General features: G+C 43.1%; 1 protein-coding gene across 1 annotated transcript in view; it reads left to right on the top strand.

Moving 5' to 3' along the window:
* Positions 1-14,344, top strand: part of RAB31 (RAB31, member RAS oncogene family) — a 149,010-nt gene that overhangs the window by 54,730 nt on the left and 79,936 nt on the right. Inside the window, exon 2 of the mRNA XM_025364959.1 lies at positions 7,479-7,558. Coding sequence (XP_025220744.1) covers positions 7,479-7,558 — 80 coding nt within the window. The remainder of the gene's footprint in view (positions 1-7,478; positions 7,559-14,344) is intronic.

The raw sequence follows: 14,344 nt of genomic DNA, 5'->3' as shown, positions 1-14,344 counted from the left end.
GGTGGTTTGCTGCACCCATCAATCCGTCATCTACATTAGGTATTTCTCCTAATGCTATCCCTCCCCTAGCTCCCCACCCTGCAACAGGCCCCAGTGTGTGATGCTCCCCTCCCTGTGTCCATGTGATCTCATTGTTCAACTCCCACTTATGAGTGAGAACACGAAGTGTTTGGTTTTCTGTTCCTGTGTTAGTTTGCTGAGAATGATGGTTTCCAGCTTCATCCGTGTCCCTGCAAAGGACATGAACTCATCCTCTTTTATGGCTTCATAGTATTCCATGGTGTATATGTGCCACATTTTCTTTATCAAGTCTATCATTGATGGGCATTTGGGTTGGTTCCAAGTCTTTGCTATTGTGAACAGTGCTGCAATAAACATATGTGTGCATGTGTCTTTATAGTAGAATGATTTATAATCCCTTGTGTATATACCCAGTCATGGGATTGCTGGATCAAATGGTATTTCTGGCTCTAGATCCTTGAGGAATCGCCATACTGTCTTCCACAATGTTTGAACTAATTTATACTCCCACCAACAGTGTCAAAGCATTCCTATTTCTCCACATCCTTTTCAGCATCTGTTGTTTCCTGACGTTTTAATGATCGCCATTCTAACTGGTGTGAGATGGTATTTCATTGTGGTTTTGATTTGCATTTCTCTAATGACCAGTGATAATGAGCTTTTTTTCATATGTTTGTTGGCCACATAAATGTCTTTTTTTGAGAAGTGTCTGTTCATATCCTTTGCCCACTTTTTGATGGGGTTGTTTTTTTTTCTCGTAAATTTGTTTAAGTTCTTTGTAGATTCTGGATATTAGCCCTTTGTCAGATGGATAGATTGCAAAATTTTTCTCCCGTTCTGTAAGTTGCCTGTTCACTCTGCTGATAGTTTCTTTTGCTGTGCAGAAGTTCTTTAGTTTAATTAGATTCCATTTGTCAATTTTGGCTTTTGTTGCCATTGCTTTTGGTGTTTTAGTCATGAAGTCTTTGCCCATGCCTATGTCCTGAATGGTATTGCCTAGGTTTTATTCTAGAGTTTTTATGGTTTTAGGTCTTACGTTTAAGTCTTTAATCTGTCTTGAGTTAACTTTTGTATAAAGTGTAAGGAAGGGGTCCAGTTTCAGTTTTCTATATATGGCTAGCCAGTTTTCCCAACACCATTTATTAAATAGGAAATCCTTTTCCTATTGCTTGTTTTTGTCAGGTTTTTCAAAGATCAGATGTTTTTAGATGTGTGGCATTATTTCTGAGGCCTCCGTTCTGTTCCATTGGTCTACATATCTGTTTTGGTACCAGTACCATGCTGTTTTGGTTCCTGTAGCCTTGTAGTATAGTTTGAAGTCAGGTAGCGTGATGCCTCCAGCTTTGTTCCTTTTGCTTAGGATTGTCTTGGCTATATGGGCTCTTTTTCTGTTCCACATGAAATTTAAAGTAGTTTTTTCTAATTCTGTGAAGAAAGTCATTGGTAGCTTGATGGGGATAGCATTGAATCTGTAAATTACTTTGGGCAGTATGGCCATTTTCATGATATTGATTCTTCCTGTCCATAAGCATGAAATGTTTTTCCATTTGTATGTGTCCTCTCTTATTTCGTTGAGCAGTGGTTTGTAGTTCTCTTTGAAGAGGTCCTTCATATCCCTTGTAAGTTGTATTTATAGGTATTTTATTCTCTTTGTAGCAATTGTGAATGGGAGTTCACTCATGATTTGGCTCTCTGTTTATTATTGGTGTATAAAAATGCTTGTGAGTTTTGCACACTGATTTTGTATCCTGAGACTTTGCTGAAGTTGCTTATCAACTTAAGTAGATTTTGGACTGAGAAAATGGGGTTTTCTAAATATACAATCATGTCATCTGCAAACAGAGACAATTTGACTTCCTGTCTTCCTATCTGAATACCCTTTATTTCTTTCTCTTGCCTGGTTGCCCTGGCTAGAACTTCCAATACTATGTTGAATAGGAGTGGTGAGAGAGGGCATCCCTGTCTTGTGCCAGTTTTCAAAGGGAATGCTTCCAGCTTTTGCTCATTCAGTGTGATACTGGCTGAGAGTTTGTCATAAATAGCTCTTATTATTTTGAGATACATTCCATCAATACCTAGTTTATTGAGAGTTTTCAGCATGAAGGCGTGTTGAATTTTATCAAAGTCCTTTTCTGCATCTATTGAGATAATAATATCATGTGGTTTTTATCTTTGGTTCTGTTTATGTGATGGATTATGTTTACTAATTTGCGTATGTTGAACCAGCCTTACATCCCGAGGATAAAACCGACTTGATCATGGTGGATAAGCTTTTTGCTATGCTGCTGGATTCAGTTTGCCAGTATTTTATTGAGGATTTTTGCATCGATGTTCATCAGGGATATGGGCCTGAAATTTTCTTTTTTTGTTGTGTCTCTGCCAGGTTTTGGTATCAGGATGATGCTGGCCTCATAAAATGAGTTAGGGAGGAGTCCCTCTTTTTCTGTTGTTTGGAATAGTTTCAAAAGGAATGGTACCAGCTCCTTTTTGTACTGGGAGGTATAATTGTTAATCTGGAGGGGTAGGAAGCTTGAAGGAAGCTTGAAGGAGTCCAGGAATGAATCAAGTATTAGTGCTTGGTTTGCATGGATTGCTGGTGCCTAGCGTTTTGTGTGGCAGCAGCCAAGAGGCTGTGGTTCCTGATTTCATAATTATAGATTTACATGTAATTAATAAGTGTGACAATTCAAACAGCAGAGGTTGTCATTTCAGAATAAGTTGTTCTCAGAGAGGAATCTCATATGAGGGATCCATTTCCCAGGAAATAGATGGAACCAATTACTGGGCATGAGCACCTCTCTGATATCAACTATATAAATGAGTATACAATGAAACACTATCAGGCCCACAGGTAGGGTTTTACTATACTTTATTTCAGGTTCTGGAGTCAGAATTGGGTTTATTCTAATGTCTCCCCACCAGTCAATAATTTGAGCCTCTTTCATTACTGTTAAGGCTGCAGCGGCTATCTTCAGAGCCTGTCAGGCTATGACTAACTTGAGCTATGCAACGTGAAACCAGAAAGCACTAATAAAGTACTTGTGAGTTCTAGAAATTTGACTTTTTTTTTTTTTTTAAGAAATTTAGGTTGGTGTGGTGACTCACGCCTGTAATCCCAGCATTTTGGGAGGCTGAGGTGGGAGGATCGCTTGAGCCCAGGAGTTTGTGTTAGCCTGGCCCACATAGCAAGATCTTGTCTCTGCAAAAAACCCCTAACATTTAAAATTAGCTGGGTGTGGTGGTGCACACCTGTAGTCTCGGCTACTGGAGAGGCTGAAGCAAGAGACTCACTTGAGCCCAGGAGTTCGAGGCTGCAGTGAGCTATGATTGCACCACTGCGTTCCAGCCTGAGTGACAGAGCAAGACCCTGCCTCTTAAAAAAATAAAGGAAAAACGTTCACTTAGCAGAGAAGTTGATTTAACCTAGTAAGAGCCTTAAGAGGTTTTGACTAGGACTCAAAAGTTTGGTTCTGACTCTACCAACCAGCTATGTGACCTTGAGGAAGTCACACAGTTTCCTTTTGACCAAAACGAGGGGACTGGACAAGATGGCATGTGGTATTCTCAGGATCTTATGAAATGGAAAAATGTATACATAGACGGGTTTCCATCAGTGTGGCCCCAAAGTCAGGCCTCTCTGGTCCTGGGTCTCTCTTCCAAGGCTCTTTCTTCACCCAATAGGCTTCATTCTCTCTTCTGAGTCCTACCTCTGTGTCTTCACGTGCGACAGCCACGATGCCCCTGGCGCGGTCTTTGTGTGTGTGTCACAGCCCCCGTGAGCTTCCTGCGGGGAAGGGCAGTCCCAGCGCGGGGTGTGACTCCTTAGCCTGGCTCCTGGCTTGTCCTCAGCAAACCGCGGGTAGGGTGTGCCCCTGGTGGCCGGCCGAGGAACAGCAGTCGCCCTGGAGGTCGGGAGCTGCATCCACTTGAGCGGTCCCAAGCCATGGGTCACAGAGGATTTGATGGTGGTGTTCTTTGTAGAAATGTTTCCTTTTCTGAGACAAACTAAAACTTTGTCTATCCTTTTGTCCTGTTATTTCTTTCCTATCAGGTGTGTAAGAGTGTACATTTGACAGTGCATTATAAAAGAGGTGAAAGTTAAAATGTTTTAAAATAAAGAAACAGTGACTAGGTTGTTTGACTGAAAAATCAGTGCTTAAATCTAAATTTGAGCAGACTTGCTGCTGTCACTATTCAGACAAGTTAGCGCTGGCGCTTGAGCCCTTTGTAGAGGATGATGAGTAGAGCCGAACGCTGAGCACTAAGTGGCTTTTTCCTTTTCTACCTGCAAGGGCGTTTTGGGGCTGGCCTTGCAGGATTTGTTTGTTGGCTGCTTTGAGACTTGTGTCCATTGCTTTGAGCACATCCCTTGGGACACTAAATGATAGATTCCAGTTCTTCAGAGCAGTGCCCCCACTGAGAAGATGCACCCTCAGCCCTGTGCCCCGAGGGCATGTGAGGGAACTGAGCAAGCGCCTGCAGCCTAAGGAGGAAGGCCCCAGGGCAGACAAAAACCCGGCGAGATTTCTCGCTGGGTGATAGGGTGAGCCTGGATTTCAAGGAAGGAAAAAAGGAGTAAATCGAGAGGTGTCTCCTGAGCTCAGGGGGGCCACAGGTGAGGCAGCCCCGTCCCACCACTGTGTGCTGGTCCTCCTGCCGTGTGCCTGGCCCTGCTTAAGAACCCCTGGAGGCCAGGGAGGGTGGAACGGTATCTCCCCGCCAGTGGGGTGTAGCCTGCTGTTGGCATGGGAAAGGGAGGGTTTGGGGAATGCTTGTTGGGTGAGTGAAGAATGAACGAATGAACGAATGAATGGAGGAGCCCCGAGAAAGAGAATTCCTAAACTGCGATGGAGAAAGGTAGAAATGAGAGTGGTCGGTGTTGGGGAGAGGTGCCCACCCTGCCTTCTTGGCAGTTTGTAGGAATCAGTTGGCCTCATGAAAGTGTGCTGCCTGCCGCAAGGGGCGTTTTCCTAATCTTCAAGGGCAGGGCAGGGCAGGCTGTCACCGTTCCTCAGTGTCCAGTTTCTTGGGGGTTATGTGGGCTAAAGCCTGGCAAGGATTTGCTCCTGCACAGGGGGTCTTAAGAACAACTGAGATGAAAAGAGTTGCGGTTTGGGGGACTGCGAGGGAACATGAGCCAGAATCCATACTTGGGGTGCAGCTCAGAAATAGCAGCGGCATCGATTGGCATCTCATGAGCTGATGTTTTAATTCTGCCGTCACCTCTTTGAACTCTGTGCATCGATCTGCACGATGCAGGTAAACAGCAGCTTTGGTGCCGTGTTTGTTAGGGCTCAGTCAGTGCAGGCTGCTCTCCTTGGGAGGCGAGACCTTCTGGAGAGGGATTTTCAGATGAGTATTAAAAGCCGAGTCCCCTGTTGCCCCAGGTTTGCTGGAATTGTCGCCCAAACACAGGACTGAGAAGGAGTAAAAATAATTCAGATTGCCAGCTGGTATTTCAAATCCCATCTCATATTTCAGTGTCTGAATAAAACCACATTTCTCTGAATTTCAACATTTTGTCCTTGATCTTTTGGCTTTCAAATTTATTCTTTTAATGTAAGAGAACCGAATCAATGATTTTTTCCTTCCCTCGATAAATGACTTGTTTCCCCTTTGTTTATGGTTTTCAGAACGCCTCCTTGATCTTTTCAGTAGAAACATGTTGGCGATGGTGATCTGTGTTGATAAAGCCTCGGGTCCTGTGTCCTCTGCCCTTCCTGCCTCTCTCAGAACAGAAGCCATTAGCAACTGAGGGCAGATGCTTTTTCCTACTTTCTTCTACTTCTTGGGCACTTCCTGACTTTATTTTCTAACTCCTCTTTGAAATTTTAATTTCTACCATCATATTTTTAATTTTTTTTTTTTTTTTTTTTGAGATAGAGTCTCACTCTGTCACCCAGGCTGAGTGCAACGGCACAATCATAGCTCACTGCACCCTTGAACTCCTGGGGTCAAGCAATCTTCCTGTCTCAGCCTCCCACATAGCTGGGACTACATGCCCATGTCACCACACCTGGCTAATTTTTATATTTTTTTGTAGTCAGGGGTCTTGCTGTGTTGCCCAGGCTGGTCTTGAACGCCTGGCCTCAAGTGTTCATCCTGCTTTGGCCTCCCAAAATGCTGGGACCACAGGTGTCAGCCACTACACCTAGCCATATTTTAAATTTCTAAGAGATTAGTTTTATTCTCTGAATGATCTTTTAAAATAGCATCCTGTTCTTTTGTGTGTGTGTGTGGAGGGGAGCATATAAATGTCTGGTATTTCTTCATGAGCGTTTATATTGAAAAAGTTAAAAATATAAGTTGAAAGCTGTGTTTGTATTGGGGTTTGTCCACTGCTGCACACATGGCCTTTGGTTAGGGGATCCCAAATATCAGCAACTCTAGAGCTTTTTTTCTCTAACCTAAAGGGGAGCCCTCACTGCTTCTGTGTGGGCTTATCCAGCGTAGGGTGAACAGCACCTGGCCCCTCCCTTACCTGTGCCTGATGTCCCCAAGCCCAGCTCGGTCTCATGCAGGCTTCCTGGAGAGTAAAGCTCTGACACTGGTCGTGTGGCCTGGGGCTCCAAGAGTATGTTGTTGTGCGGCCTTTCAACTGATCTGTTTTCAGCCGTGCCCTCCAGTGCTTGATGTTTTCTGAGATTCTATGGCGTGAATTGGCTTGCTGCTTTATTGACTTCTCTCCCTGCCAGCAGTTTGGTTTCAGCTTCTTGATTCTCAGGGATCGCTTGTCCTCCTGGATTTTGTTGATATCACTTGTCTGGTGTTGTCTCTTTTCCTATCTCTTTGACCTTGTGAATGTGTGTCTTTCATTTCGTAAACCACTTTACAAGGGCTTTGGAAGGAGGTGGATATAAATGTGTGCGTTCAGTTCCCACTGTGTAATTGGACCCTTGCCCTAATCAGCTTTAAAGAATTATTTAAGAGAGAAAGAACTGAGACAAGACCATCATATAACTAAGCAGACTTTGGCAGTTATTACCCAACCATCAGATTCTAAAGAGAAAATGCTAGAAACGTAGAAATTAGAATTAATAGGTCGTGTAGGATGATACCTAGAGAAACAGATTGCGTGTCTTTTGAATGCAAGGTTTTGAACAGAGTGAATTCTTTCTGCCTAAACAATGCGGTGTGTTCGCGTACTTCTTCTCTAGACCCCTACCAAGATTTCAAAATTTCTGAAAATATATCCAAGGTGAACATGCTCGTTTTTGGTTAAATATTGTATACATGTCAGACATGTTTCTGAAACTTATTTTTACCATACTTCTTTTCTTTCTGTGAAAGCAGTACAGTGTGATTATAGAAAATACTGGTAAGAAATAGATGACAATATCCCCCCACTCCCTCTCCCAGTCTCATCAACCAGAAATAGCCAGTCCTGTCCTCTGGTTATCTGTGAGGTCAGAGTTGCCTCCCTTCGTCTTCATGGTTGTGTCCTCCTTCTTTTCCAGGACACTGGGGTTGGGAAATCAAGCATTGTGTGTCGATTTGTCCAGGATCACTTTGACCACAACATCAGCCCTACTATTGGGTAAGTTCCTCTATGTCGTTCTCTTTCACGTTGCTTCCTTTCACGGCATCAGAATGGCCACTCTGTCTGTGCCTGAGCCTTCAGGCAGGGCCACAGTTTTCATCCCAGCCAGTGAGAATCGATCCCAGCTGTAGACTGACAGAAATTCAGGGACTTCTGAGTATGTACCCAGGCTTACTGTCCCTGTCAGTCATTTTTTTTTCCTAGTCAGCTTCCTCATGCTACCTCCCAAGGTCATTTCCTTGAGCATTATTTATATATATATATATATATATATATATATATATAATTATATATTATTTTTTATATATATATATATTTTATATATATATATAAAATTTATGTGTATATATATCTCCAAGAGCATTATTCTGCAAATCTTGTAGGCGTTATTTCCAGATGGAAGACGACACGCAGAGCAAACCCCTGGTAGTTCTGCTTTAAGTTGCCTGCTGGTAAACCCTGGAGATGCCATCCACCCATACCTCACCACTGTCTGGAAAGTCTGTGGAGCAGATTGACTTTCCTTTTCTGGAATTATCTTTTTTTTTTTTTTTCCCTTGAGACTGAGTGTTGCTCTGTCACATTGCCCAGACTGGAGTACAATGGGGTGATCCTGGCTCACTGCAACCTCCACCTCTAGGGTGGATTCTCCTGCCTCAGCCTCCTGAGTAGCTGGGATTATAGGTGTGAGCCACCACACCTGGCTAATTTTTTTGTATTTTTAGTAGAGATGGGGTTTCACCATGTTGGTGAGGCTGGTCTTGAACTCCTGACTGAAAGCAATCCACCTGCCTCGCTTCCCAAACTGTTGAGATTACAGGCATGGGTCACTGTGCCCAGCCCCTTTTCTGGAATTACCTAATGCCAGCATTTCCACTCTCATGTGTGGGGAGGGGTGGAAGTGCATTGTTAAATTCTCCTGAGCTGGGGTGCAAAAGTGTTTTCCTGTGCATCTCCCCTTTCCAGTGGGCTCTTTGGCCGCATGTGCTTTGGCTCTGCTGTTTGGGAAGTGCCTGCTTTTTCACTGTTAGAACTTGGCCTCCGCTTATTTTTCACCCTGAGGATATCAAGTCTTTGCAGGCAATGTCTGTCTGTCTCTATGTTTTGGGAAACCCGTAGGATTGTTGAGAATGGGAGAGGGTATCAGAAGTGGAGAAAAATCATGGCGGGGAATAAATAGATGCTCAAGAGTACTCGGCTGATAGGCCAGTGGTTGGAACTGTGTAGCTGAGAAAACCCACATTTTGTAGTTTAAAAATGACTTAAAGAAACATACTCATGAAAATATCAAGAATTAGGAAGGGTCTGACATTTTACCCTAATTGCAGCCTGCAACTTGTTAACAAGTTAACAGTTGTGATGTGTTAGCCTGACTCTGTTTCAGGGATGCTGGCAGAAGACAGAAGCCCCCCGGGGCAGAGACAGAGGCAATAGCCATAGCCAGAGTATTCGCATTTTGCATTGGTTCCCCCGGTCCAAATTTCCATAGGGTGACATTAGAGTCAGAGACCTCACATGCAGGAGGTTGTGTGACGGGAGAGGAACCCCAAGCTGAAGGAACCCAAATCTTCTACATAGGGCAGTGAGCACGTCTGTCCTCAGCTAGAGAAAGAGACTCCTCCCCTCCAAGGGTGCTTGCTGTGCAGGTTGATCATCCCTAACCCAAAAACCTGAAACCCAGAATGCTCCCAAATCTGAAACTTTTGAGTGCCAACATGATGCTCAAAGGTGATACTCAAAATGCTCATTGGGATATTTCAGATTTTGGAATTTCAGTTTTGGGATGCTCAACTAGGTAAGTATAATGCAATTACTGCAAAATTAAAAATCTGTATATCCAGCCAGGAGCGGTGGTTCATGCCTGTAATTCTAGCTCTTTGGGAGGCCTAGGTGGGCAGATCACATGAGGTCAGAAGTTCAAGACTAGCCTGGCCAACATGGTGAAACCCCGTCTCTACTAAAAATACAAAAATTAGCCAGATGTGGTGGCACGCGCCTATAGTCCCAGCTACTCGGGAGGCTGAGGCAGGAGAAAGTGGTGGTTGCTGAGATTCTACCACTGCACTCCAGCCTGGGCAACAGAGCGAGACTCCATCTCAAATAAATAAATCAATCCAAAATTCGAAATACTGCTGGTACCAAACATTTTGGATAAGGGATACTCAACGTGTACAAGCATCCTTAAAAACACAATCCAGAAAAACGTGTTTACTTGCAAGATGTCCCCGGTGTGAGAGACTATAAAGAATTGTCTCCCAACATAGGTGCTTCTATGATAGGTATACTTTTTATGGAAGAAATTATTTTCACTCTGCTCTGGAATGTACTTTTTCTCTCTCTCTCTTATTTTTCACTTTGTGTCTGTGTGTGTTTTTAATAATAAAAAGCAGAACTGATAAGAGTGATTAACTGTGAAGTATGGTTCCAGAAGATGGAGGAGAGATTTGTGCCTTCTACTTTCTAAACTTTTGTTTAAAAAATTTTTTAAATAAATTTCTTTTGTCATGACGTTTTTTAAAGTAAAAAGACAGTGCATACTCATACCACAAATTATGGGCAGTACATAAAAATGGCAAGCGTCTAAGTGTTAAGCATAGGTATAGGCATCATAAATAGGGTGGTTACGTAATTTTGGTCATAATCTCTTGGTCAAAGAAAGTTGCTGTGCCAGCCCAGATTAAAGGGGGAGGAGACACAGGCCGCCTTGTGGTGGGAGGACCCATGTGTGCCTGGAGGGAGGGTGGGGGATGGATTGCTGGTACCATTTTGCAGACAAACACAGTTGACAGTGTTTTGTGTGGTAAATGCATTTCGGTGGTTTGGAGTTTTAAAAACCTTGTGTATTACAATTGACCCTTGAACAACTCGGGGATTAAGGGTGCTGACCCCTGAATGGTTGAAAAACGACCTATAACTTTTTTTTTTGAAACGGTACTTGGCTCAAAAGTCTGGCTCTGTCACCCAGGCTGGAGTGCAGTGGCACAGTCTCGGCTCACTGCAACCTCCGCCTCCCAAGTTCAAGCGATTCTTCTGCCTCAGCTTCCCGACTAGCTGGGATTACAGGTGCATGCCACCAAGCCCAGCTAATTTGTGTATTTTTAGTAGGGACAGGGTTTCACCATGTTGGCCAGGCTGGTCTTGAACTCCTGACCTCAGGTGATCCACCCGCCTTGGCCTCCCAAAGTGCTGGGATTACAGGTGTGAGCCACTGTGCCCAGCCCCATGTATAACTTTTGACTCCCCCAAAACTTACCTGCTAATATCCGACCATTGACCTGAAGCCTTATGGAGAACATAGTCAATTCACACATATTTTGTATGTGATACATATTATATACTGCATTCTTACAATAAAGTAAGCTAGATAAAAGAAAACATTACTAAGAAAATCATAAGGAAGAGAAAATATATTTACTATTCATTAAGTGGAAATGGACCATCATAAAGGTCTTTGTCCTCATTGTCTTCACATTGAGTCAGCTGAGGAGGAGCAGGAAGAGGAGGGGTTGGTCTTACTGTCTTGAGGGTGGGAGAGGCAGAAGAGATCGACTTAGAAGTGGGCCCATGCCATTCAAACCCATGTTCAAGGGTCAACGGTCTATGGAAACTGTCTACACTTTCTGCTTAGTTTCTCCTGTAAACTAAAAGTGCTCTAAAAAACGGTTATTAGTTTAAACACTATGTCTTAGTTTTAAACATTATGAACAAATTTATACTATACAGAAATACATAAAATAGAAAGTGAAGTCAGAGGATTTTGCTAGCTCTTCAATCCCACATTCTTCAATTTACATAACCAATATTTAGAGTCCAAAGTGCATGTTTAACATATTTCTTCTAAATACTTTCTGTGGACATGCAGGTACACAAGTAGATAATTTCTAAAAATGAAAACGTATCACACTTTACCTAACAAGCCACAACATACATTCCCAGTTCACTTAGGTCCTCCTTATTCTTTTTCATGGCTGATTGCCAGCCTCTGGGAAACTGAGTCAGGCTGCCAAGTGATGACTGTTAACTTGTAAACAATTAGGGTATAATACAAGTATGCCCCGTGCAATATTTGGGACATGTGTATACTAAAAATTTATTAGTTCTTTATCTGAAAATCAAATTGAACTGGCATCCTGTATTTGTATTTGCTGAATGTTGCAATCCTCACCTCACCCCTCCTTTGGGCTTAAGCCAGGCTGGTTGGGTTTCCGAGTCTTGCAACCAAAGGGACCTCAATAGAAGCAGGCAGTTGTGCAATAGGGGCTTAGACAGGTGACTCAACTTTAATTGTGACACAGACAAGATTAAAATCTAATTGTTTTGATTATAAAAGTTCATGTTCAACGGGGCGTGGTGGCTCCTGCCTATAATCCCAGCACTTTGGAAGGCTGACGTGGGTGGATCATTTGAGCCCAGGAGTTCAAGACCAGCCTGGGCAACAAGGTGAAACTTGGTCTCTACAAAAAAATACAAAAACTAACTGGGTGTAGTGGCATGTGCCTGGAGTCCTAGCTATTTGGGAGGCTGAGGCAGGAGGATCCCCTGAGACCTGGAGGTCGGGGCTGCAGTGAGCCAGGACTGTGCCACTCTACTCCAACCAGGGCAACAGCGTGAAATACTGTTCAAAAAAAAAGTTCATGTTCACTCTAAAAAACTCGAAGAACACAAAATTCATGAAACTAGGAATCTTAGGGTACATACGGTTTTTTTACTCTGTCTTCTACTTAATGTATTTTGAACATTCTTTACAGTGTCACATAATCTTCAAAAACATGTTGAAAGTATTTCTTCTGATTATACAGGTATTATATACTCATCATAAACAACTGAGAATGAAAAAAATCATAAGGAAAAATATTTTAAAAACCCATAATCTACCTCTTAGAGGTAACTCCTGTAAACACTTTGTTTTTTGCTTCCAGCCCTTTTCCTGTATAAGTGTGTGTATGCGTTATTTATTCAACATCATTTTGTGAATTTCATGCCATTAAATAGTCTTTAAAAACAATTTTTAATGGTTGTATTTTTCACTTCAGGCATTTAGGTTGTTTAAATACTTTTGTACTTTTATAAATAATGTTATGAGGCTAGACATGGTGGCTCATGCCTGTAATCCCAGCACTTTGGGAGGCCAAGGCAGGTGGATCACCTGAAGTCAGGAGTTCAAGACCAGCCTGGACAACATGGTGAAACCCCATCTCTACTAAAAATGCAAAATTAGCCAGGCATGGTAGTGCACGCCTGCAGTCCCAGCTACCTTGGGAGGCTGAGGCAGGAGAATCACTTGAACCCGGGAGGCAAAGGTTGCAGTGAGACGAGATTGTGCCATTGCACTCCAACCTGGGTGACAGAGTGAGACTGTTGTCTCAAAAAACAAAACAAAACAACACATAAATAAATAATGTTATGATGTACCTCGCTGGGCATAGATACCCGTGTGTACTGCTGATATTTCTTTAGGTTAAACTCTTAGCAATGGAATAATTTAGTCCAAGAATAAAAATATATTTAAGGCTCTCAATGGATACTGCCAAATTGTTTTTTGGAAAGGTTATCTCTGTACCAGCTTTAGAGAGAGAGAGAGAGAGAGAGAGAGAGAGAGAGATCTTTTTTTTAAACAATTTTTAACTTTATAAAATTGTGAAAGTTTGTATGATTTTGAATTCTATTCTTTTCCTCTAAACTTCAAACATTAGCATTTTCTTATAGCTTAATGTTTCTTTGTTAACACAATTTTACGTGACGGCCGCATGGTATTGTGAGCTGTTCTTTTTTCTTTCTTTCTTTCTTTTTTTTTTTTGAGACAGAGTCTTCTCTGTCGCCCAGGCTGGAGCGCAGTGACGCGATCTTGGCTCACTGCAACCTTTATCTCCCAGGTTCAAGCAATTCTCATGCCTCAGCCTCCCAAGTAGCTGGGACTACAGGTGCTTGCCACCACACCTGGCTATTTTTTGTATTTTTAGTAGAGACAGGGTTTCACCGTGTTGGGCAGGCTGGTCTCAAGCTCATGACCTCAGGTGATCCGCCCACCTTGGCCTCCCAAAGGAGTTTACGGGCGCAAGCCACTGCGCCCAGCCCTGTTCGCTTTCTACTTCGTCCCTTGCTTTTCCTCTGGAGTCAATGTTAGGCTCAGCCCCTCCACCCTTATGTATTGTCTTCTTGATATAATTTAACTTCTTGATTTAAAAACTGATGAAAATTTTCCTCTGGAATTTTGAGAAAATATTTTCAAACACCAGTTGCAGAAAAATAAAGCTAGTGGGAACAATTTCTAAGTGACATATGCAGTTTTCCTGGAAGGTGGCATCAATGGAACACTTTTACAACATTTGAGCGCTTTTCCAAAAGCTGGTAGATTCGGTGGGCTGAGGAACTGGCTTATATTAATAGATTTGATTTGTTCAGCCTTCACGGTGCTGTAAAGACTTTAAGCCAAAAGTGAAGAATCAGGAGACCTGCACGTAATAAACTTGCATTCCTGGTTTCTCTTGAAAAATCAGTGGGTTTGGAGCCCTGGTGCCCATCCCCATGTAGTGGGAGCCAGCTGGTACCGCTCTGCATGGGTGGCCAGGCCTTCCGGCTTCACGCCATTTCCGCTAGGCGTTGTTACTATTATGTGCATCAGTATTAATGTTCACACCTAGCCCGCTTCACTCATTTATATGTCCTGCCTGGTTCGTAGACATGTCAGTTCCTGGTCCCGGCACTGCCTTCTTGGCAGTAACCCTGCTGGCCGCCCCCAGCCCAGGGCGGTTAGGGGACTTGCCTAGGTGCACACAGCCCGTG

This window comes from Theropithecus gelada, chromosome 18 (genome assembly GCF_003255815.1).
Source record: "Theropithecus gelada isolate Dixy chromosome 18, Tgel_1.0, whole genome shotgun sequence".
In the NCBI taxonomy this organism is placed as follows: domain Eukaryota; kingdom Metazoa; phylum Chordata; class Mammalia; order Primates; family Cercopithecidae; genus Theropithecus; species Theropithecus gelada.
This window is presented reverse-complemented; position numbering and strand designations above follow the sequence as displayed.